We start from the raw sequence: 26,833 nt of genomic DNA, 5'->3' as shown, positions 1-26,833 counted from the left end.
TACTCTCCGAGAGTCCATATCGATAATGTTTCGTTGAATGGTTCGCACACTGACACTTGTTGATGGCCCAGCATTGAAATCTGCAGCAATTTACAGAAGGGTTGCACTTGTGTCACGTTTAACGATTCTCTTCGGTCGTCGTTGGTCCCGTTCTTGCTGGATACTTTTCCTGCTGCAGCGATGTCGATTTGATGTCTTATCAGATTCTTGATATTCGCAATACACTCGTGAAATGGTCGTACGGGAAACATCTCCACTTCATCGCTATCTCTGAGATGCTGTGTCCTATCACCCTTGCGCCAACTATATCACCACGTTCAAACTCACTTAAATTTTGGTAACCTGCCATTGTAGTAGCAGTCACCGATCTGACAACTGCGGCATACACTTCTTTACGTTTATAGGCGTTGCCGATTGCAGCGCCGTATTCTGCTTGTTTGAATACGCTTGCCTGTACCAGTTTCTTTGGCGTTTCAGTGTCTATGCCGAATGAAAATATACAACAAGGTGCTGTTTTCGCCGTGTTATAACGGATAATATGGGGAATTTCCTAACGTTCGCAAGTAATTTTTTTCTTACCATTTTGCGGATTTACGACTACTACTTTTATTTCTGATGGCACTACATATTTTTTTTTCTGTGGCGTTTGTAAGAAGATTCTGACAGAACTTGAGAGACATAAGATGTATAGGACTTGATCCAACAGTATTAAGATAACAGCGCCGCAAAACCTTGTCCGTCCGTCAAGAGGCATTCTCCAATGCCTGCCCTATTGTACCAAATTTAAGCAAACACGCAGCTCAGGTACGGTTATTGGATTTACGTGCGTTCTTAAAGCGCATCAGTCTGTGTTCTTCTATTGTTCATATAGCTATTGAGTTATTCACAACGTATACGACGGACGAAAAAGATAATATTGTTTATGACGAATGTCGCTAAACTACTGGAGCAGCGTTCGGCGTTCGGGTTGTATGCTGAAGGGCATCCAGATCGTGTCAAGCCGCCATGATCTGACTTTGCAAACACTATAAAAAAAGGTTCTAAAATCTGGAAGTGTGAAGAACAAAATACGCCATAGAGAAAGAACAGAATATGATTAAAGAAATGAAACCAACATTCTACCGGCAGTAACACAGAGTGAAAATGTCACTGAGAGTCGTCTACTAAGTACGAGAAGGATTAACGAAACGAGTGTTCTGCGAACACCACATTCCATCGCATTTCACCATCTTCACATTTCTCTGCAGCTGCAGCTTCATGGAGAATTGTCTCAAAATCGGTTACGTCTCTCCAAATGTTATCTATGAAATGAAAATGAGCGTTTGGCGTCATTGGCCGGGAGGTCCCTTACGGTGCAGGCCCGGCAGCCTTTGTGCAGTTCTTATCACATTCGACGCCACATTGGGTGACCTGCGCACCGGATGGTGATGAAATAATGATGAAGACAACACATCATCCAGTCCCTGAGCGGAGGAAATCCCCGCCCCAGCCGGGAATAGAACCCGGGCCCGTAGGACGGAAATCCGTCACGCTGACCCCTCAGCTATTGAGGCGGACAATGTTATCTGCGAAAAGTTCAAAGTGTTGCGATATATCTACGCAAAATTTTGTTTAAGGAAGAATCGTTATTTGTAAACCATGAAAAAATCAATCTTCGCAATAAGCGCTAATCGTCAGTTGCAAATCGACGCTGATTCATAGAAGAGGTTGAAAACAACGCTCTTGTTCTATCATCGTTGGGTGCGCGTTTATCAAGACCCCGTGGCTTATTTATGGGAATCTATGTCTAGTCAAGTATCTCGAATTCCTAAGATATGATGCTGTTATTGAAAGACATTCCAGGGAAAGTAAGACAATCAATGTGATACCAACATGACAGATGTGCTCCCCATCCCGCATGTGTTATGCCGGACTTTCCTGGAGAGTATTGGTACAGACGTTGAGGAAACTCAAGTTGGTCTGCACACTGACCAAATTTATGCATCTAAACTTTTATCTGTGAATTAAAATTAAAAGAAAAGTCTATTTGGAAACATCATTGATACCCGAAGGCAAAAAATGCCTTACAACACGGGCCTGTGGTGTTCACTCCAGATGAAATTCAACGTGCAGTATCGTTTCTCGAAAATCACTACATAACATGAAGCAGTGCTTAACACTTTGAGCACTTGGCATGACAGCAGCTATAATAAACACCCGAACCATACCTGAGCTACGTGTTTGATTGCATTTGGTATAATAGACCAGATGGTTGTGGTACCTCTTCTCCTGACGGAGTGTTACTATTTGATCAAGTCCCATGAAGCTGTGTTAGAAACTTCTTTCAAATGCCACAGAAAAATCTACATAGTTCCATTAGAAAAAGTTGACGGTTTCGCAATTCGGAAAGTATAAGTTATAAAAAATTACTTGCTAACGTCAGGGAATTCGCAATATTGTCCGTTATAACCTGGCGAAATCGCACTTCGATATCGTCTACTATACAGTCGTCTGAATATATTTGGTGTGGTCTGTCTTAGGTGCTTCACCGTGTGTATGTTTCACTTTGAAGTGTAGGACAGCATTCAATGAAAGTTTTTCGCCTTGCCATGGTAATGAAGGTCTATAACTTACATTCTGAAGATCCCTCGGTAAAAAGAAGCGGTAGGACGATAGGAGATGTATTAAGACTTCAGAGTACTAGAGGGATTTTTATAGGTTGAAAACTGCAGGGGAAGACAGTGGTTGGAATATACCCAACAAATAAACGAGGATGTTGCGTGTAATTGCTTCTCTGAGATGAAGAGTTTAGTAACAGGGAATCTACCATTTTGTGGATTATGTGCAAAACCGGTGTCCCCCCCCCCCCCCCTCCCTATTGCGTGTTTAATTCCCTAGTCAGTTCATGGATAATACGCCTCGGGAGCTGCTGTTGACTCAATTGGCACGAGAAGACGATCGAGACAAGGAAGCCGCTCATTTAAAAGGAGCCTGGAGTGTGGTCGCTCGTTACGCGGCTGCTGTGCGGACCGGCAGAGGGCAGAGAGCAGATGTCGCCCGCAGGCGAAGCGGGGAAGGCGGCAGGAGCCATCGACCGCGCGTCGCTCATGAATAACGCGTGGTGCGTACTCACTGGAGGCTGCGGCGGCGGGCGACCCCTGCTGCCTAATCCTGTAGCTTAGAGACGACACGGGTGGGTCTCTTCCAGATCTGTGCAACCGAAAGATACCGTCCACGTAAGAAGTGGCTGGAGACCTGCTCAGATACGAGGGACAGAGATACATCTTCTTGCAGACCCACACAGCAGAGGGCGACACTCCCTGTCGTACTGGGATAGGTAGCCGTTGCGATATCAATGTCAGGTTTCCGGGTGCCTGCCTCATACGCTGTGTAAACAACAAATGTTGAGTTCTCTAATGTCAGGATCACTTTGTACATGCGCACACCAACAACAGGTCTCGAAATTACACTACTGGCCATTAAAATTGCTACACCACGAAGATGAAGTGCTACAGACGCAAAATTTAACATACAGGTAGAAGATGCTGTGATACGCATATGATTAGCTTTTCAAAGACTTCACACAAGCTTGGCGCCGCTGCCGATACCTACAACGTGCTGACATGAACAAAGTTTCCAACCGATTTCTCACACACAAACACCAGTTGACCGGCGTCGTCTGGTGAAACGTTGTTGTGATGCCTCGTGTAAGGAGGAGAAATGAGTACCGTCACGTTTCCGACTTCGATAAAGGTCGGATTGTAGCCTATCGCGATTGCGGTTTTTCGTAACGCGACATTGCTGCTCGCGTTGGTCGATATCCAATGACTATTAGCAGAATATGGAATCAGGAGGGTCCAGGAGGGTAATACGGAACGCCGTGCTGCATCCCAACGGCCACGTATCACTAGCAATCGAGATGGGAGGCATCTTACCCGCATGGCTGTAATGGACCGTGCAGCCACGCCTCGATCCCTGAGTCAACAGACGGCGACGTTTGAAAGACAACAACCATCTGCACGAACAGCTCGACGACGTTTGCAGCAGCATGGACTATCAGTTCGGAAACCATAGCTGCGGCTACCCTTGACGCTGCATCACAGACAGGAGCGCCTGCGATGGTGTACTCAACGACGAACCTGGGTGCACGAATGACAAAAGGTAATATTTTTGGATAAATCCAGATTGTGTTTACAGCATCACGATAGTCGCATCCGTGTTTGGCGACATCGCAGTGAACGCATATTGGAAGCGTGTATTCGTCATCGCCATACTGGCGTATCACCCGGCGTGATGGTGTGGGGTGCCATTGGTTACACGTCTTGGTCACCTCTTCTTCGCATTGACGGTACTTTGAACAGTGGACGTTACATCTCAGATGTGTTACGACCCGTGGCTCTACCCTTCATTCGATCTCTGCGAAACCCTACATTTCAGCAGGATAATGTACGACCCCATGTTGCAGGTCTTGTACGGGCCTTTCTGGATACAGAAAATGTTCGACCGCTGCCCTGGCCAGCACATTCTCCAGATCTATCACCAATGGAAAACGTCTGGTCAATGGTGGCCGAGCAACTGGCTCCTCACAATACGCCAGTCTCTACTCTTGACGAACTGTGGTATCAGAAAACAGTGAAGAACTTGGGTGTAACTTTGGACGAGCATCTCAACTGGGCGGAGAATACAGTCGCAGTGTGCCGTAAAGACGTCTGCTTGTCTCTATGCTCTCAAAAAGTTTCGGAACATATTCCCACAGGACTTGAAACGCCAGCTCGTGCAAGCACTCGTTCTACCGAACCTCCACTATTGTGATGTTATTCAACAAGGCATGAGCATTTCCTACTATCATCCGCATAAATTCTCCACAAAATTAATGTGCAAGGCCAATCCTCTCATCTGTCAAATAGCAAAGCTAGCGTCTCCTATCTTGCTCCTGAGATGCCTTCCACTTCATCTATCTCTATTAGTCACGCAGTCTTGTTTTCCTTTATATTTTCCTTAATCATGTTTCATTATGTCTCTCTATTCTTCTCCTCCCTTCACCATGAGTGTCCCTCATACTCCCTGCTGCCAGCACTCCTATCTAAAATCTTTCTCTTCAATAATGTATTTTTCGAGGTGTACCTTTCTAATTGTTTATCTCACTTTTTGTATTTGATGTAGTTTAACATGCCTACTAAAACATATGACTGTAAAATAAGTAGAATTCCTGGTTAGATGTAAGAGAGGGCCTGATGGCCCTAATCTTGCCAGGTTAAATAAATAAATAAATAAATAAATAAGTATCGTGTTGTAGCTGCATTGGCAGCTGTACCTGTAAACGCCATCCAAGCTCTATTTGACTCAATTCCCAAGCGTATCAAGGCCGTTGTTACGGCCAGAGGTGGTTGTTCTTTGTACTGATTTCTCAGGATCTATGCACCCAAACTGCGTAAAAGTGTAATCACATGTCAGTTATAGAATAATATATTTGTCCTATGAATATCCGTTTCTTATCTGCATTTTTTCTTGGTGTAGCAATTTTAATAGCCAGCAGCGTATTAGAATTTCGATTCTCTATGACAGGTAGAATGACAACCAGAGGGCATTAGAGTTGTTCATGTTTAGTGTGTTGCCAGGCCTGGTAGGGTATATAATGGGCGTGAACGACGTTAGATGTTCAGTATCACCGCGAAGGACACAAGATGCCGAGTAGTCGTTTGAAATAGTCTTACCAGTTCCTGGCAGTTTAAAATATACCTCATTGTTGGTCTCCACTTGGGAAGCTGGTTGAATCGTGCAACATCTACATTTGTGGGGCATTCAGCTGTAACAGTGGCTCGTTGTTAGACTGCATGGGAACGTTAGAGATGCCCATTACAGCCTCGGCACATCTGCATCTGCCATCCGAGAGCAACTAATGGACTCCCTGCAAAAATGTGTCATCCTGCGCCACTAATCGGAGACTAGTGCAGCCAGTCTAGAGAATTACCGTCACATGCGTGGGCTGTCGTTAACACTGTAACACCAGCGACTGCGTCTGAGATGGTGTCGTGACCTGGAAGCATGAACTGCTGATGATTAGGATCACATTGTGTTCAGCGATGGATGACCATCCTCGGCGAATACTACAGCGATCTGTGGAGAAGTCCCATTCAGTTTTGGAGAGGCAAGGCAGTGTTACTCTTGGTGTCATGGTGCGAGAAGCCATCAGGTACGACATCAAGGCTGATAGTGAGTGGGGCAGCTCTCAAGGCACAACGTTCCGTCACGAACTTCCTACGTCCTCGTGTGTTGCAGTGTGCTGCCATTTTCCAACAGGACAAGGCTCGACCATATATGGAACATGTCTCTATCAACTGTCTGCGTAATACTGAGGTACTCCTATGCCATGTAAGATCCATAGATCTATTCCCAATGGAACATATGTGGCGTCAGTTCGGACGTCAATTCCGTCCAAGTGCCAGTACGCGAAATATCAGGGACCAGTTACAGCAGTTGTGGACCATGTTGCCTCATGAGACGCTAAAATCGCTTCAGGACATCAGTTCTCTGCGATATATATATAAATAAATAATGTGTGTGATCTGTGCTTGCAGTAGATAGTCTTAGATAGTCAAGTACAAAAATGGCGAAAACGAGTAAAGTTCACAAATGCTTGTGAGGCACGTCCTTCTTGTCTGGGAACTGTGTCAAAGCCTGTTGGCATCTCCGGCTGAGTGTGCCCCGGTGTATAGTGAGTTATATTCGTGATCTCCCACAGTGTCTAGCGTGTCTAGTTCGGCCATCTTGACATGACACGTTATTCCCTGAGGTCAGTGCTGTTGGGAGTGTGTATAATGGGTCAAGTCCGCCCACAAGTGCTACGTTCCGTGCCATCGACAGTCAAGTCTTCAGTTCCTTCAAGAACGAATGCTACCAAGAGCAATATGTATTGTTAACTTGTAATCCCGAACACAACTGATCAGTGATGAATATCAAGACGAGATATTCGTGAAGAATCACCCTGAAAATGTAGAACCAGTTAAGTATTCTTCATTTTTTTGTTAGTTTGGCACTTACGGTATTTTTAATACATAACTACATACATACCTTGGCTTTTCTATCGCAACAGAGGTTGACTAAAAGCGAGGACCATCAATGAGTGATACCATACTTTAAGATTCAAGTGCGAAGATAATTTATTATCCGTTTTCGAAACTAACAATATGAATAACAGTCTTTGGAGAGTTTTCTGAAAATTAACAACAAATTCGTAGTTCCTCGTAAGTAGAGAATTTCAAGTCTCTTTTTGCACGTCCTAGCACATACAACCATATACCAACTGTAAACCAGATGCTGATACGACTTTTTCATTCTGCATGCGTCAACTCGATAATTTCAAACGAGACGACTACATCATTCTATCATCAACAAATCTAGTAATAATGTGAGTGATGATTTGACATCGAACTATCTTACGAAAAAGAGGATCATCGGGAAGGGAGGACTGAAGGAGGAAGCAAGGGAGAAGAGGGTTTCTTGTAAAATTCTTTGAAATTTGGAGTTGCTATATGAGATGAAGGTAAAAACGAAACGTACCTCAAGAGGGAATCGAAACCTTTACTCTCGTATTCGAACAAGTGTTCCGAAAAATTAACAGGTGAAAGACATGAATAGTTTCTAAGTAATAATGAGGAATGAGGATTGCAGCAGGTGATTATAGTAGACGTCGAGGCACGTGGAACTGAGAGACAAAGAAAGAAAGAGATTCAGTAGGAGAATGCAGCTGCAAGGCAGTTACAGGCTCTTATTACGTACCGTTTAATGAAGAAAGGATACTGCTCTGCGAATCATGTTTCTTGGGTGTATTTGGTGAAACCAGGATATTTATGGAAGCCGTTATAAAAAAGGCATTTCCATCTGGAGTAATTCAGACATTTGAGGTACTCATGGGTTCGAGAGTGAAAAAAGCGAAGCTGTTTGAGACGGTGTCGTAGAATTTTTTACAAAATTCCGACATACGAGAGTCACCTGTTCAAGAAGAGACTATAGTAAACTTTTTAGCCCCACACATTACGATTACAATTACGTCACTACATGAAGAGTATTCGAAGGAAATAAGGGCTATTAGCGATGTGTCCTACATGGGTTTTGTGAGGAGTTCCGCAAGATGAAACAGTACAAAAAGGAGAAACTGAATACATGACCGACCTTTGACAAAATGAAGACCCAACTGAAACTTGCTCTAAAAAGTGGAAATAAAGAAAGCATTGAAAAAACATCATGAGCCAGCTGATGCAGCTTACAAAAGTAAGTCTGCTGATAAAGAAACTGCAAAGAAGAGCAACAAAATGCAGACATTACGTTTGATATGCAGCGGTGTCTCCAATCGAGCAGATGTGGGATACGATGGGACGAGAAGTGAATCGTGCGACTCGTCAACCAACTACTGAAACCAGACGTAAACAGTAATGAAATCCTAAACTCCGATTGGAATGTATACCGCAGAGACAGGCTGGACAGTGAAGGGGGAGGCGTGTTTATAGCGATAAGAAGTGCAATAGTATCGAAGGAAATTGACGGAGATCCGAATTGTGAAATGATTTGGGTGAACGTCACGGTTAAAGCAGGCTCAGAAGTGGTAATTGGATGTCTCTATAGGCCCCCGGGCTCAGCAGCTGTTGTGGCTCAGCACCTGAAGAATAATTTGGAAAATATTTCGAGTAGATTTCCCCACCATGTTATAGTTCTGGGTGGAGATTTTAATTTGCCGGATATAGACTGGCAGACTCAAACGTTCATAACGGGTGGCAGGGACAAAGAATCCAGTGAAATATTTGTAAGTGCTTTATCTGAAAACTACCTTGAGCAGCTAAACAGAGAACCGACTCGTGGCGATAACATATTAGACCTTCTGGTGACAAACAGACCCGAACTATTTGAATCAGTTAATGCAGAACAGGGAATCAGCGATCATAAAGAGGTTACTGCATCCATGATTTCAGCCGTAAATAGAAATATTAAAAAAGGTAGGAAGATTTTTCTGTTTAGCAAAAGTGACAAAAAGCAGATTACAGAGTACCTGACGGCTCAACACAAAAGTTTTGTCTCAAGTACAGATAGTGTTGAGGATCAGTGGACAAAGTTCAAAAGCATCGTACAATATGCTTTAGATGAGTATGTGCCAAGCAAGATCGTAAGAGATGGAAAAGAGCCACCGTGGTACAACAACCGAGTTAGAAAACTGCTGCGGAAACAAAGGGAACTTCACAGCAAACATAAACATAGCCAAAGCCTTGCAGACAAACAAAAATTACGCGAAGCGAAATGTAGTGTGAGGAGGGCTATGCGAGAGGCTTTCAATGAATTCGAAAGTAAAGTTCTATGTACTGACTTGGCAGATAATCCTAAGAAATTTTGGTCCTATGTCAAAGCGGTAGGTGGATCAAAACAAACTGTCCAGACACTCTGTGACCAAAATGCTACTGAAACAGAGGATGACAGACTAAAGGCCGAAATACTAAATGTCTTCTTCCAAAGCTGTTTCACAGAGGAAGACTGCACTGTGCTTCCTTCTCTAGATTGTCGCGCAGTTGACACAATGGTAGATATCGAAACAGACGACAGTGGGATAGAAAAACAATTAAAATCGCTCAATAGAGGAAAGGCCGCTGGTCCTGATGGGATACCAGTTCGATTTTACACAGAGTGCGCGAAGGAACTTGCCCACCTTCTTGCAGCGGTGTACCGTAGCTCTCTAGAAGAGTGAAGCGTTCCAGAGGATTGGAAAAGGGCACAGGTCACCCACTTTTCAAGAAGGGACATCGAACAGATGTGCAGAACTATAGACCTATATCTCTAACGTCGATCAGTTGTAGAATTTTGGAACACGTATTATGTTCGAGTATAATGTCTTTTCTGGAGACTAGAAACCTACTCTGTAGGAATCAGCATGGGTTTCGAAAAAGACGGTCGTGTGAAACCCAGCTCGCGCTATTCGTCCACGAGACTCAGAGAGCCTTAGACACGGGTTCACAGGTAGATGCCGTGTTTCTTGACTTCCGAAAGGCGTTTGACACAGTTCCCCACAGTCGTTTAATGAACAAAGTAAGAGCATACGGACTATCAGATCAATTGTGTGATTGGATTGAGGAGTTCCTAGATAACAGTACGCATCATGTCATTCTCAATGGAGAGAAGTCTTCCGAAGTAAGAGTGATTTCAGAGGTGCCGCAGGGGAGTGTCATAGGACCGTTACTATTCACAATATACATAAATGATCTGGTGGATGACATTTGAAGTTCACTGAGGCTTTTTGCAGATGATGCTGTGGTGTATCGAGAGGTTGCAACAATGGAAAATTGTACTGAAATGCAGGAGGATCTGTAGCGAATTGACGCATGGTGCAGGGAATGGCAATTGAATCTCAATGTAGACAAGTGTAATGTGCTGCGAATACATAGAAAGATAGGTCCCTTATCATTTAGCTACAAAATAGCAGGTCAGCAACTGGAAGCAGTTAATTCCATAAATTATCTGGGAGTACGCATTAGGAGTGATTTAAAATGGAATGATCATATAAAGTTGATCGTCGGTAAAGCAGATGCCAGACTGAGATTCATTGGAAGAATCCTAAGGAAATGCAATCCGAAAACAAAGGAAGTAGGTTACAGAACGCTTGTTCGCCCACTGCTTGAATACTGCTCAGCAGTGTGGGATCCGCACCATATGGGGTTGATAGAAGAGATAGAGAAGATCCAACGGAGAGCAGCGCGCTTCGTTACAGGATCATTTAGTAATCGCGAAAGCGTTACGGAGATGATAGATAAACTCCAGTGGAAGACTCTGCAGGAGAGACGCTCAGTAGCTCGGTACGGGCTTTTGTTGAAGTTTCGAGAACATACCTTCACCGAAGAGTCAAACAGTATATTGCTCCCTCCTACGTATATCTCGCGAAGAGACCATGAGGATAAAATCAAAGAGATTAGAGCCCACACAGAAGCATACCGACAATCCTTCTTTCCACGTGCAATACGAGACTGGAATAGAAGGGTTCCCTCCGCCACACACCGTCAGGTGGCTTGCGGAGTATGGATGGAGATGTAGATGTAGAACTGCGTGAACAGATGTCGAAGAGCCGTGACATAACGTATCCCAGGATGGTATTAGCCATCTGTATGATCAACTGGATACCAGTGTCATCATCTGCATTGCCACCGGTGGAGGTTACACCACGTACTAATATGTGTGTTTCAGCATGGATTTATACCTGGTAACTCAGAACCTTATGTGATATTGATCTGTAAATGTTATCATTTCATGTACTCCATTTGCACTGTTGCAACAATAAATCTTGAGGAATTGGAAACCTCTAGAAGGGTCTACTAATTTCTTTTTTCTGACAGTGTATTTAGATGTTTTACCCCCGGCCTTCTCACAAATCGTAGGTTGACCAATCATGTAGACGTAAAAGGAAGTCTAGAACAACTGATATATCAGGAAAGCTTATTGTAAGTGTTACATCTATTACTTTAATAAGAAGCAATGAGACAAAATTATTAGGTCAGAACAGAAGTAACTTGAAAAGCAACACCTTGAAACAGTAGAATAACACTTTACAAGCTATAATACTTTACAAGAGATTATTACGAAACGTGGATAACTTTATGTTTGGGCACATTCCGCATCCACTATACTTCAGGAAAGAAAATGTAAGAGTCGCACTTGATGCTGAAGAAACTGTAAGCGACTTTTGAAAAGCTATTGAACTATGAAAATCGACAAACAATTGGAATTCCGTAGTAATATTACAAATGAACATTCCAAACCAGTAAGCATCAATATGGTTAAAACTTCCATCATTCAACTGAAACATAAGACGCCCCAAATACAGATGGTCTCACAAGAGAAATTCTGAAAGTAATCATATTGAGGTTGAATACCTTATATTCGAGTTTGTTTACAAGTATACTTGTTTTTGGAGAGGGTCCGCCTTGAGCAAATACAATTTTTTGTTTTTCTTTTTTCTCCCCAGAGATGTTTCACTGAAGTTTCAGTATCATTGAGCCATGGCGCCATTAAGTCAGTAGACTATCCTCTCTGGCGCCACAGACTCAGCTGTACTATCGACTACCACTCTTGCAGTCCAATTTCCAATATCTATGAGGAAGAGTTGATATTTGAGGGTTATGTCCTTAGAAGGTCTTTGCTAGCCGATAGACACTATGTGATCAAAAGTATACAGACACCTAGCTGAAAAATCACTTTCAAGTTCGTGGCACCCGCCATCGGTAATGCTGGAATTCAGTAGGGTATTGGCCCACCCTTAGCCTTGATTATAGCTTCCACTCTCGCAGGCATACGTTCAATCAGGTGCTGGTAGGATTCTTGGGGAATGGCAGCCCATTCTTCACGGAGTGCTGCACTGAGGAGAGATATCGGTGTCGGTCGGTGAGGCCTGGCACGAAGTCGGCGTTCCAAAACATCCCAAAGGTGTTCTATAGGATTCACGTCAGGTTCAGGTGGTTTAAATGGCTCTGAGCACTATGGTATTTAACATCTGAGGTCATCAGTCCCATAGAACGTCCAATAGAACGTACCCAAGGAAATCACACACATCCATGCCCGAGGCAGGATTCGAACCTGCGACCTAGCGTTCACGGGGTTCCAGACTGAAGCGCCTAGAACTACTCAGCCACATAGGCCGGCTTCACGTCAGGAATGTGTGCACGCCTGTTCATTGTAGGTATGTTATTGTCGTGTAACCACTCAGCCACAGGCCCTGCATTATGAACACAAGCGCACGATCGTATTGAAATATGCAATCGCCATCTCCGAATCACTTAAAACGTCATCGTAGGCCTGTGCTGTGATAGTGCCAAGGGGTGCAAGGTCCCTCCATCAAAATCACGATTACACCATAACACCACCGCCTACGAATTTTACTGTTGGCACTACACACGCTGGCAGAAGACGTTCACCGGACATTCGCCATACCCACACCCTGCCATCGGATCGCCACATTGTGTACCGTGATTCTTCACTACACACAACGTTTATCCAATGTTCAATCGTCCAATGTTTACGCTCCTTACGCCGAACGAGGGGTCGTTTGGCATTTACTGGAGTGATGTGTGGCTTGAGCAGCCGCTCGACCATGAAATACAAGTTTTCTCACCTGCCGGCTAACTGCCATATTACTTACAGTGGATCCTGATGCAGTTTGGAATTCCTGTGTGATGGTCTGGATAGATGACTGCCAATTAAAAATTACGACCCTCTTCAATTGTCGGCGGTGTCTGTCAGTCAACAGGCGAGATCGGCCTGTAGGCTTTTGTGCTGTATATGTTTCTTCACGTTTCCATTTCACTATCACATTGGAAACCGTGGACCTCAGGATGTTTAGGAGTGTGGAAATCTCGCGTACAGACGTGTGACACAAGTGACAGCCAATCACCTGTCGACGTCCAAAGTCCGTGAGTTCAGCGGAGTGCCCCATTCTACTCTCTCATGATGTCTAATGACTACTGAAGGCGGGCCGGAGTGGCCGTGCGGTTCTAGGCGCTATACTCTGGAGCCGCGTGACCGTTACGGTCGCATGTTCGAATCCTGCCTCGGGCACGGATGTGTGTGATGTCCTTAGGTTAGTTAGGTTTAAGTAGTTCGACGTTCTAGGGGATTAATGACCACAGCAGTGGTCAGAGCCATTTGAACCATTTGACTAATGAGGTCGCTGATATGGAGTACCTGGCAGTAGGTGGTAGGGCAATTAACCTAATATGAAAACGTCCCCCCCCCCCCCCCCATGAACCATGGACCTTGCCGTTGGTGGGGAGGCTTGCGTGCCTCAGCGATACAGATGGCCGTACCGTAGGTACAACCACAACGGAGGGGTATCTGTTGAGAGGCCAGATAAACGTGTGGTTCCTGAAGAGGGGCAGCAGTCTTTTCAGTAGTGGCAGGGGCAACAGTCTGGATGATTGACTGATCTGGCCTTGTAACAATAACCAAAACGGCCTTGCTGTGCTAGTACTGCGAACGGCTGAAAGCAAGGGGAAACTACAGCCGTAATTTTTCCCGAGGGCATGCAGCTTTACTGTATGATTAAATGATGATGGCGTCCTCTTGGGTAAAATATTCCGGAGGTAAAATAGTCCCCCATTCGGATCTCCGGGCGGGGACTACTCAGGAGGACGTCGTTATTAGGAGAAAGAAAACTGGCGTTCTACGGATCGGAGCGTGGAATGTCAGATCCCTTAATCGGGCAGGAAGGTTAGAAAATTTAAAAAGGGAAATGGATAAGTTAAAGTTAGATATAGTGGGAATTAGTGAAGCTCGGTGGCAGGAGGAACAAGACTTTTGGTCAGGTGACTACAGGGTTATAAACACAATATCAAATAGGGGTAATGCAAGAGTAGGTTTAATAATAAATAGGAAAATAGGAATGCGGGCAAGCTACAACAAACAGCATAGTGATAGCATTATTGTGGCCAAGATAAATACGAAGCCCACACCTACTACAGTAGTACAAGTTTATATGCCAACTAGCTGTGCAGATGACGAAGAAATTGAAGAAATGTATGATCAAACATAAGAAATTATTCAGATAGTGAAGGGAGATGAAAATTTAATAGTCATGGGCGACTGGAATTCGAGTGTAGGAAAAGGGAGAGAAGGAAATGTAGTAGGTGGATATGGATTGGGGCTAAGAAATGAAAGAGGAAGCCGTCTGTTACAATTTTGCACAGAGCATAACTTAATCATAGCTAACACTTGGTTCAAGAATCATAGAAGACGGTTGTATACATGGAAGAATCCTGGAGATACTAAAAGGTATAAGATAGATTATATAATGGTAAGACAGAGATTTAGGAATCAGGTTTTTAATTGTAGGACATTGCCAGGGGCAGATGTGGTCTCTGACCACAATCTATTGGTTATGACCTGTAGATTAAAATTGAAGAAACTGCAAAAAGGTGGTAATTTAAGGACATGGGATCTGGATACGCTGAAAGAACCACAGGTTGTACAGAGTTTCAAGGAGAGCATAAGAGAACAATTGACAGGAATGGGGGAAAGAAACACAGTAGAAGAAGAATGGGTAGCTCTGAGGGATGAAGTAGTGAAGGCAGCAGAGGATAACGTAGGTAAAAAGACGAGAGCTGCTAGAAATCCTTGGGTAACAGAAGAAATATTGAATTTAATTGATGAAAGGAGAAAATATAAAAATGCAGTAAATGAAGCAGGCAAAAAGGAATACAAACGTCTCAAAAATGAGATCGCCAGGAAGCGAAAAATGGCTAAGAAGGGATGGCTAGAGGACAAATGTAAGGAAGTACAAGCTTATCTCACTAGGGGTAAGATAGATACTGCCTACAGGAAAATTAAAGAGACCTTTGGAGAAAAGAGAAACACTTGTATGAATATCAAAAACTCAGATGGCAACCCAGTTCTAAGCAAAGAAGGGAAGGCAGAAAGGTGGAAGGAGTATATAGAGGGCTTATACAAGGGCTATGTACTTGAGGACAATATTATGGAAATGGAAGAGGATGTAGATGAAGACGAAATGGGAGATAAGATACTGCGTGAAGAGTTTGACAGAGCACTGAAAGACATGAGTCGAAACAAGGCCCCGGGAGTAGACAACATTCCATTAGAACTACTGACGGCCTTAGGAGAGCCAGTCATGACAAAACTCTACCATCTGGTGAGCAAGATGTGTGAGACAGGCGAAATACCCTCAGATTTAAAGAAGAATATAATAATTCCAATCCCAAGGAAAGCAGGTGCTGCCAGATGTGAAAATTACCGAACTATCAGTTTAATAAGTCACAGCTGCAAAATACTAACGCGAATTCTTTATAGACGAATGAAAAAACTGGTAGATGCGGACCTCGGGGAGGATCAGTTTGGATTCCGTAGAAATGTTGGAACCCGTGAGGCAATACTGACCTTACGACTTATCTTAGAAGAAAGATTAAGAAAAGGCAAACCTACGTATCTAGCATTTGTAGACTTGGAAAAAGCTTTTGACAATGTTGACTGGAATACTTTCTTTCAAATTCTGAAGGTGGCAGGGGTAAAATACAGGGAGCGAAAGACTATTTACAATTTGTACAGAAACCAGATGTCAGTTATAATAGTCGAGGGGAATGAAAGGGAAGCAGTGGTTGGAAAAGGAGTGAGACAGGGTTGTAGCCTCTCCCCGATGTTATTCAATCTGTATATTGAGCAAGCAGTAAAGGAAACAAAAGAAAAATTCGGACTAGGTATTAAAATTTATGGAGAAGAAGTAAAATTTTGAGGTTCGCCGATGACATTGTAATTCTGTCAGAGACAGCAAAGGACCTGGAAGAGCAGTTGAACAGAATGGACAGTGTGTTGAAAGGAGGATATAAGATGAACACCAACAAAAGCGAAACGAGGATAATGCAATGTAGTCAAACTAAATCGGGTGATGCTGAGGGAATTAGATTAGGAAATGAGACACTTAAAGTAGTAAAGGTGTTTTGCTATTTAGAAAGTAAAATAACTGATGATGGTCGAAGTGGAGAGGATATAAAATGTAGACTGGCAATGGCAAGGAAAGCATTTCTGAAGAAGAGAAATTTGTTAAAATCGAATATAGATTTGTGTATCAGGAAGTCGTTTCTGAAAGTATTTGTATGGAGTGTAGATAAGGTGCATAGATCACGTAACTAATGAGGAGGTATTGAATAGGATTGGGGAGAAGAGAAGTTTGTGGCACAACTTGACTAGAAGTAGGGATTGGTTGGTAGGACATGTCCTGAGGCATCAAGGGATCACAAATTTAGCGTTGGAGTGCAGCGTGGTTGGTAAAAATCATAGAGGGAGACCAAGAGATGAATACACTAAGCAGATTCAGAAGGATGTAGGTTGCAGTACGTACTGGGAGATGAAGAAGCTAGCACAGGACAGAGTAGCATGGTGAGCTGCATCAAACCAGTCTCAGGATTGAAGACAACAACAACAACAACAAACAACATGGAAAACGTATGTTTTTGGGCGTGTCCGGATACGTTTGATCACACAGTATATATACGGTGTTCGATGGCCCTAGAGGGAGGCATGAAGTTTTGGGATTGGCGGTAGCGTCGCGAGAAGTGGTGGCAACGAGGTCCGAGAGGCCGCAGCTACGAGCTGCGCAATGAGGGCGTGTGCAGAGCGATGATACTGGAGTACTTCACCAGAGTCAGCGTCCACTACAAGCAGCAGGCCGACGTCCCTTCGGTTGGTTGGCAACATGCGTGACGTACGACCGCTTGTGGCCTGGCTACCCTTTTCTACCTGGCTCTCATCGGCACCACACAGTAACTGCTGCGATGCACCGTGGATCCATGGAGCTCCTTGTTGATAAAGGGGAGTAACTTTCTATAATCGTCGTGGTGATTTGTTTCATTGTCTACCTGCCTTCCTTATTATTTTCTGGTTTGGACCCGACGATTACAGTTTTTACTCGGTCTCCTCTTTGATCGTAAATATAGGCAGCATTATTGTTCCCAGACACTAGTTGTCGTCTAAAAATTTGTCCCGATATTATGTTGCCTTTCCTTTCTGGCTGGTACTCGATCATTAATGTTCTAATGAATCAGATCTTGGTCTTAAATACAGACGGAACAATTGTAGTAAGACAAAGGTTGCCGTTAAACAAAAGAGGGACCTTCTGGTTAGATTCAGCTGTTAACCGGTTCAATTCTATGATTTCTCACTCATTAGCTATAATCTGAACAACCAGTTGCATTAAGCTGTTCGTTTCTGTGTTTGAAAGACCGAGTCATTATTGATGTGTTTTAGCTGGATCTTGTGGTTCATCTGAGGGAATTGTCTTGTAGTAAGTGTTCATAAGTAATGTTTTAAGACGTTCCTTCAGAGCGGTCTTAATAACTGACAATCAGTTTAACTTTGAAAATATTAACAACCAACTGGTACGAGGGCATTAGTCAAATGAAATTGCCTGAAGGGACAGGATCCAGTCGCACCTTGGTTGCTGATTGAAATTAAGAGATTTTTTGCTTTGAAGTAAGCCTTATCATTGTCATATTGTTATCTAATCCGTCTAACCTTTAAGCACATTTGAGCATCTTAACCCCCAACCTTTCGACATACAGCTTTCAAATTAAAAGTTACGTAATCTGCTTTTGGTAACTGAATAACATACACTCCTGGAAATTGAAATAAGAACACCGTGAATTCATTGTCCCAGGAAGGGGAAACTTTATTGACACATTCCTGGGGTCAGATACATCATGACAGAACCACAGGCACATAGACACAGGCAACAGAGCATGCACAATGCTACACTAAGTAACTTTTTCAGGCTCCTGTTCACAAAAAAAGAGAGCTTGTTTCGGTTGTTATAAGTTTTGTACATCCACAATTGTTCACGTGTGTTTTATGATGTTTATTCTGTATAAATCTCTAACAATATGCCTTGTCTTTTTTACTGTTTTGTGAGGTTTCTTATGATTTTTAGTATTTCAGCAATATTTTCAAAGTTTCAGGCTTCTGAAATTCCGATAGGATCTAATTATTGCAGCCCTTCTGTCAATACTTGGCATCAGCCTGTAGAGAGCTTGTCATATTTCGTGCTGCACCGTAATGTGTTATTTCTGCATTTCATAATAGCAATTTCATTGTAAGTGTTATTAGTTAGTCCACCAGTTTTTTGCAGGTTGTCTTAACCCATTGTCTCGAATCATTCCTCCTATTTGAATTTTTTTGCCTTTGCAGGTGAAATATTATTATTAGGTATTAAAAAGCAAGTGGAATTTTTGTTTTTTCATTCTGTTGTACAAACTGTTTCAAGATACGTAATCTCAAAACTATATATAGCATGGTTTGTTACGTTGAATGCCCAAAAATTATATAAAGTCACATCGTGCTGCAGAACGTCCTTCTGGTTCATATTAAAACCATCAGCAGAAGGCAATCTGCTTAAGCGAACTGCGTCTCTTCGTGAAGTATGTAAGTTCAACACGCTAACTATTTTGCACAAGAGTTTATATGTAACACTGATATTACTGCTCCTTCTCTTGATGCACACCTGAAATTACTCGTGGGGCCTGCAGTCTATTCAGTGCAAAGCTCTGCTTCGCACACTTGATTAGTAATTTCAAATTGAATGACAGCTATGTTTGTGCGCTAATCTCCTCACTTGGTAGCTACAGATTTTTATAAATATACAGATTTTTTTCGAAATTTATTACAGATTCCAACACCATGTTCAAGGTACAGCAAAACCAAGCAGAACATAAACTCGATCAAAACTCGCAGGTAGTTACGGATGGGACCAATTCAGTTAGTATGTGTGTGCGGGATGTGGGGAGGGGGAAGGAGGGGGGAACATGAGTGCTTATGGACTCACGGATGGCCAGAGTTGCTAGACTGGAGTTTGAATTCTGCTTAGTCTGTTCTCCTATTAGCCATCAAAAATTGACAACTATATTGACACTTTAATGTTATACGTTTAATTATAAAAAAACGGGTATGGTACTTTTATTTTCTTGTGGTTCGTGAATGACTTACCTTCATAAATTCGACACTGGACTCCAGCGGATTATCGAATCGGAAGAGCAGCAGGAAGTTTTCCTCCATTGGCAGCAGCTGGGCGAGCTGCAACAAGAGAAATGCAAAGTGCGACAATGAGATTTAGAAAAGAATAAATACTAACATTATTAACAGAGGAACTGAACACTACAGTGGGGAGGGTAACTGATTTCTCACCTTTAATAGTAATCGATCATAATGGAACCAGGCACAGTCTGAAGCTTTTATCAGTTACGGCGCAGCATGGATCTCATTCAAGCAGCTCAATGCTAATGGCACTATGTGCAGATTATTTGTCATCAGCAAAAGGATAGGAAATGGGAGGATAAATCTTATTTCTCATGCTCCATTTAGGAAGTCAAATAACTAAATTTCGAATGACACTGTTTACATAAAATTCAATGCATTAGCTGAATTACCGTATTAGCAGCTGAATCGTTTCGTTGACAATACAATCAGCAAAGATATTGGTACTACTTACTTCATAATTTTTCGGCGAAGTAATACTTTCTCGAGGCAATCTTTCGAGTTAAGAAAAATGTGATCTCGTTTGGGCAAGTTCTGGTTGACAACTAACTGACTACATGTACAGATTTTCCTAACAGGACTAACCAGAGGATATTTAGATAAAAAGTACTGTAGTAACGAGAACACTCTCTTTCCACTACAGGAAAAATGAAACATCTAGACCAAGAAGTTGATATATTTTGTAGTTTATTTCTATAAAGACTAATCTATACGACCGTCGCATGGGAAGAAGAAATTAATGTTTCATCCTTCCATAGAAATGAACTCTTAGCTACAAAGCATGACAGTAACTTACCACCTCAACAATTAACGTCTGTCACAGTTCCTAAAATAGTACTGTGAAGATAAAATTTTAGTGCTCTGGTAAATTTATTGTAAACCATATACTCTTTTAAAAAAGAAAACTACAATTTAAAATATAGACTACGACGTTCAGTTTAATCTATACATAATTAGATATCAGCTGTCACAGAAAGACCTGCGTAAAACAGGAATGTCTTGAATGAAAATTATTTGTTGATATAATAGTAATTAGTGTTCTTTATTTGCCCTTTACTGTAGCTAGTTACTAAGACATGTGACGTTTGTGTTTTATTTTACCAGATTGCAAACATTCCTAGCTTGGTTTGCTAATTCCCAGGTGCTGTATACACACACGAAATGCAAGCTACTTATTGACAAATACAACGGCTTAGTAGAAATACAAGTAACTGTAAAATATAAACTCTAAGGCAGCCTGCTCAAAGCATGGGCGCAGAGAGTGACAGAAGAGAGGGGGGTGGAGTTGAGTGGAAGGGGGGGAGGGGGGGCGCAGGCTCTCATTGAAAAAGTTGTGCTCGCAAAACTCGAGAGGTAGTCGGCTAATTGCTATGAAATTTTGACACAATGTTGCATTTGAGTGCACGCGAGTCTTTATATATCCATTTCTAAAATACATGAAATACATAAATAAATGTTTAATATTTAAAAGGGAACCTTAGTTACCAAAAGTCTCGAAAGTTTCTTGACCGATTTACTTCAAATTTTAATCAATACTCTATTAAACAATTAGATGGGCATAGACTATATGTATATATTTTTTAAACCACAATGTATAGGTTTTCTCTTAAAGCCGATTACGGGAAAGAAAGTGCTTTGATGTGATCTGCTGTAAAAATATGCGGTTTTCCTTCTTTCGTAGCACGCAGTTTTAACTACGATACTGGTGCACTATTAGACAATTTATTTCTGTCATATATATCCTTTCTTATTAGACATATTTTTAAATTGTGTACACAACAATATGCTCTTTTGTTTTGTTCGTCAGACAAGGTTTTTACAGAAAACAGGAAGGTTGTATGTCTGACATATCGACTTGTGATTAGAATTTTCCACAGAATCTAGATTTGCAACAATAATAAACAAGGCTAAAGGTGAGAGAAAGGAGCAATAGAAAAAGAGATGGACAGAGGGATTTCAGGAAATGGATGTAGAGAGCGGAAAGAAGATGGCAGACAGATAGATAGATAGATAGAGACGGAGAGAGAGAGAGAGAGAGAGAGAGAGAGAGAGAGAGAGAGAGAGAGAGAGAGAGAGAGAGAGGCGGGGGGGGGGGGGGGAGGGTCGGGACAGGCAGGAGGTGATGGAGAGAGAGGGTTGAGGAGAAGCTGAAAAGAAAAGAGGAGTAAAGAGGTGATGGATAGAGAGAGGATGAAGGAGCAGGTGGACAAAGAGAGTGGGAGGAGGAGACGGACAAAGACACGGGGAGGAAGAATATAAGGAAGCATATGCATTGATACGTGAAATGCGGCAGGCAAATTTTAATTCCATTTTCACTAAAAATAAGAAAGTATCCGTAATTAGACGATGATTTCGGACCGTGTTCCATAGGGAATGTCTTTATATAAGTATATAGAATCTCAGTGACTGTAAATTCTGAGCTCTATGTTGCCTCATTTCCTTTCATGAACGTGATGCTGTGCTCACATGTTTCTTCTGGATGATTTCGTGCGCACTGCATGGGGAGGCACAGTAAGTTGGATTTAATAAGAGAAGAACGGAGGATACAACCAAAAAACCGATGTTTTCTATGATAGCAGACCGACGCCTCAAGCACTGACGAGGAAGTGAGGGATCTAGGTTCCAGCCAGGGGCAGTTACTATTGCCTTTGTACTGCCTCACATTACCCAGCGGCCAGAACGTGGTCAGGGTAGGGATACTAGCAGCAGGAGTGCGCAGCTTCTTCATGTTTCTCGGAGGGCCTTTGCACATACCCATCAGAAGCTTTTAGGAAGAAAACACGGCCTGCAAGAAATAATGGCTTAACGTCGTGAGCTTCTCTTGGATTTTCATAAGACCTGTGATGAAAGTCTAGTTGATGGTGACGTGAATGTGCCACTGGTATGTTAGTGAGTGATGTCACGGAGATGCCGCTGAAGCGGCCGTTTTTTAATACTAGAATGGCATTTTGCGGTGTGATCGGTGTCAGGTTGAGGCAGCCGCTTTTGGCGTGATTTCCTATCTAGAAGGAGCATCACTATTGGACAACTGTGTTCTGCATTTTCTGGTAATGGCGGGCAGACACGGCTCAGCGGGAAAGATAGCAGGGCATTATAATCTACCAAAAAAGAGAGAGTTCTTGGGAAGATGTGGGGACATGGAACTGTGCGCATCTTGTGTGTGTTAGCTGTTCACATGGGAGGTGGATATCAACTCACTTCAGCAAACAGGAGCGAACTTGCAGCAGTAAGTAGCCACGCGCCCTCGTCTCCAGTCCAGAGACGTCCGCACGACGGCAGCGCAGCGTTCACCAGGCGGTCGTGTTCACACAGACGAGCCAAAACAATATGACAACTGCCCACCGCGAGGCTGAATGCCTCCTGGTGGTGTTACAGGCACGTGGAACAGTAAGGAAAGTATGTAAGCCGAAGAGGAACCAAAATCACTGAAGCGGCGAAGATGGTCGCCTATTGAGGTAGTCCTGTCGTGAGCACCTATGGAAAGTGCTTGAAAGATGGTGAAATAACGAGTAGGCCGTGTGGTATTGGACGACCACGTCTCGTCACAGAACGTGAACCTCTGACGATCCCCCACTATTTAAACCAGGATAAGCAACGATCTGTGGCAGACAGAGAACAGTGCTAGTGCAGTCACAACCGTTTCGTAGAACACCGTTGTTGAAAGTGGAGCTCCATGTCACAAGACCAGTACCTGTTCCTGTGTTGACCCAACGACATCGTCATTTATAACTGAAGTGGGCACAACATACTGAGTTTTTACCGCAGCAACGTGTTGTCTGTCGAATAAATCACATTTCTTGTTACACTGGGCCGATGGTTGGGTCCTTACAAGGCAAGTCGTCCAGGCGAATGTCTACACCACAGATGTAGGCCGGTGATGGCAGAATTATGCTATGGGGTACACTGAGTTGGGCTTCCATGAGGTCTGAGGTGGTAACTGAAGGCATCATGACAGCAGTGAACAACTTGAAGCTTGACGTCCGCCCCCCTCCCCTTCCCTCCCCCTCCCTTAGGGTGATGACATCTTTCAGCAGGATAATTGTACTATTGCAAGGTCAGAATCGTGCTACAGTGGTTTGAGGGGCAGTATAGTAAACTCACATTCACGTCTTGACCAGCAAATATGCCTGATCTGTAACTACCAGAACACATATCGCGCGACAGCTGAGTGCCCGTAAACCACCATCCCGTAATTTGCGGGAATTGCTTGACTGTGGGTAGGCTTTTTGAGTCCTGTCAAGGACTTGTAGGATCCATACCAAGCACAATCTCTGTTGCCATGTTTTTGAAAAGTGGAACAAGAAGCTATTAAACAGGTGGTCATAATGTTTTGGGTCATTGGTGTAACCATGGTGATTATAAGCAACAGCGTCGGCATCGTGCCGGATTCTTCGTCCGCTGTTGTAGAATTCTGTATGGGTTCATGTCTCATATTCACGTTTGGTGTGTTGAATATGTGCTTTGCAATTAGTCACCAGTTTTGAGGTCACTGTTTTTTGTGTGGGATTAAGGAGCTTTGGGATTGCTTTTCTGATAGACCTGATGGTCGATGAATACCATTTCGTCCTATGAAGTAGCACTGCTAATCAACTGAAGCCACTAAACAGAATATCCAAAGTTTGTGTTTTGTATCATTCCACATTTTCTTTTGATAAGTTATAGTGTCGAATGAAATATTGTTTCTGCTAGACATCTTCCATTCAAATTAAATATTCTATGTGTAAATTCCCATTTTAGGATATGTAGCTAGGGCCAATAAAAATTAGCGGTATGCAGTTAAGATGTGCACACGGAACTCATAGCGTAGATCTGAAAGGCGTGGCCTCCTCACTGTTACTTTTCTGGAATAGTGTAACTTTGCACGCGTGGAGGTTTCGCAGCTGAAACGCTAGGTTAGCAGGAAGTGCGGTACATTTCTTCCTGGTGAACTGATGAAAGACCGGCTAACGATTTTCTTTCCTGGCTTCCAACAGATTAAGAAAGACCGAGACATTCATCTCGAGAAGAGTGATGGATGAGAATCAGTATCGTATTGTCCCATAGCCTGCTGTTCGTGATATACTGGGTGAGCACAAAGTCTTGCCCTGATTATAACAATTTATTAAAGAATAACCGTTTGCCATAATAATTTACATTTGATGCCGTTACATATGTTAATGTTACTGGTTTCTTTTAAGACCACTTACGTTAGTAAACCTCAATGTGTACTCCCTTGGTAGTTCGCTGAATGTCGAGGCGGTATTCCAGTTCCCGCCATGTGTTTCGTAACATGTGTTCTGTGACAGTGACCACAGCAGCTTGTATCCTAGCTTTCAGTTCGTCTACGTCAGCAACTGGTTTGACGAACATTCTGTCCCCAGAAAAAAAGTCAAGGGGCGTAATGTCTGGCGAGCACGGTGGGCAGGGTGTTAGATCGTTCCTTCAAATCCACCAATCCGGAAATGTTTCATTCACGAAATCATGCACTATCAAAGCCCACTGGGGGGGGGGGGGGGTTCTCCATCTAGCTGGAAAAGTATCCATGGTTGATATTCTTCTAACTGTGGGGCAGTGAACTGTTGCAAAATGCCTAAATAAATGTTAGCGGTAACGGACGTTTCCGCGAAGGAAAATGGTGCAAAAACCTTGTTATGCATGAGGCCGCACCAAAGATTCACTTTTTCACTTTCTTGCTATAACTGTACAGTAGCATGTGGAGACTCTGAAACAGATATACGGACATTACGCCTATATACCATTCCACTGACATGAAAGGTGGATTCATCGGTAAAGCATATGCGATTTAAGTAATCGTTAGTGCTATCAGTCCTGTTGAGAATCTCAGTTGCAAATGCAGCACGTGTCAGCAAATCATTCGGTTGCAAGGCTGCACGATTTGCACTTTGTAAGCATGCAACCTAAGGCTTTCATGAAGAATTGTCACCACACTTGCTTGCCGTATTTGAAGTTCACGTGATGCTTGACGAGTTGATTTAGACGGACTCCGCTGAAACGATTGCCGAACACGATCAACAGTTGCATCACTCACACGAGGCCTGCCACTTCGAGGACAATCTTCAACGCTGCCTGTTTCGTTAAACTTTGCATATCATCGCTTTACTGATTTAACGTCAGGAGGACTGCGTCCATAAGAAGCCCGAAATTTATGCTGAACGCTGATGGGAGATTTCGTTTCGTGAAACCAAAGCACACATTGCGCTTTCTCCTGCTTCGCCGCCATTTCGCCAGCAACTAACGTGACTTAACAGACCGCGTGGGTGTTCTCCTGCTTCGACGCCGTTTCGCCAGCAACTAACGTGACTTAACAGACCGCGTCGGTGTTGGTAGAGAGCCTGTATACAGAGAGAATGGCCATAGGTGAAGTTGCCCGTGATTGGGTGATTAGTTTTGGCGCCATTTTTCTGCCGATCGAGTCTCACGCTTTCTATGTTCGCCGTGATTTTGAGTTGAGTTGAAGTTCAGAGGACTTTTGGAAACGATTATAGGGTATTTGAATTAGTGAGAGACTTGTTATGTGTTGTGCATGCATGTTCGATTTAGTTGTATATAGTTTTTAGTACGTAATTAGCATTTGCGATCTTAAATACGAGTTGAAATAATGAAGCGTTTTGTGATGAAGTCGGTAGGCCTACGTGTTTAAAGTAAGCACGTTAGTAATTGTGTAGTATTGTTATTGACATGTATAATTCGTTCTGCATACGTTCGTAAACTATGCCAGGTTGTGCTGCATTTGGTTGTTCAAATAGAGGCGAAGGTGGATTTCGCATGTTAACATTTCCACGCAATAAAGAAAGATGAAAACAGTGGGCAGTCGCAGTCAACAGGGCTGACATAAATCAAACAGGAGCCTTGTGGAAACCAACCAAGTACTCTTATCTATGCGAAGTAAGTCGTTTTTGTTTTTAACTACATATAAAAGAACTTGCAACATAAATAGATAAATTTGAAAACAGATCTGTAAATTGGCTGTGTGAAAATTATTATTACACATTATTCTTATAAACCTAGAATTAAAATGGGATTGTGTATCTAATGTGTAAAAATTTTGCTATGCTGCAGACGTCATAATTACGTCCTTCAGTGTCAAAGGTGTTTTTTTTTTAACAGTACTGTATTGAAGATTCATATGGTGTAACACAGGTACGTTAAATCTTCAGCGTTATGCAAAACAAATCCTATACACTATATTTTTTTATTTACTTAACTTTAATTGCAATATGTCTAGTAAACGAACTTTAAACGAGATAAATGCAAGTAACGAATAATTTTTACAGCCACTGCATCAAATTTTCCTGTGCTG

General features: G+C 42.8%; 1 protein-coding gene across 1 annotated transcript in view; it reads right to left on the bottom strand.

Annotated features, from left to right (window-relative positions):
• LOC126278893 (calbindin-32) overlaps positions 1-26,833 on the bottom strand; it is a 1,341,317-nt gene that overhangs the window by 173,076 nt on the left and 1,141,408 nt on the right. Inside the window, exon 5 of the mRNA XM_049979167.1 lies at positions 19,486-19,572. Within this exon, the coding sequence (XP_049835124.1) occupies positions 19,486-19,572 (87 nt within the window). The remainder of the gene's footprint in view (positions 1-19,485; positions 19,573-26,833) is intronic.

Source organism: Schistocerca gregaria, chromosome 6, assembly GCF_023897955.1.
Source record: "Schistocerca gregaria isolate iqSchGreg1 chromosome 6, iqSchGreg1.2, whole genome shotgun sequence".
Classification (NCBI taxonomy): domain Eukaryota; kingdom Metazoa; phylum Arthropoda; class Insecta; order Orthoptera; family Acrididae; genus Schistocerca; species Schistocerca gregaria.
This window is presented reverse-complemented; position numbering and strand designations above follow the sequence as displayed.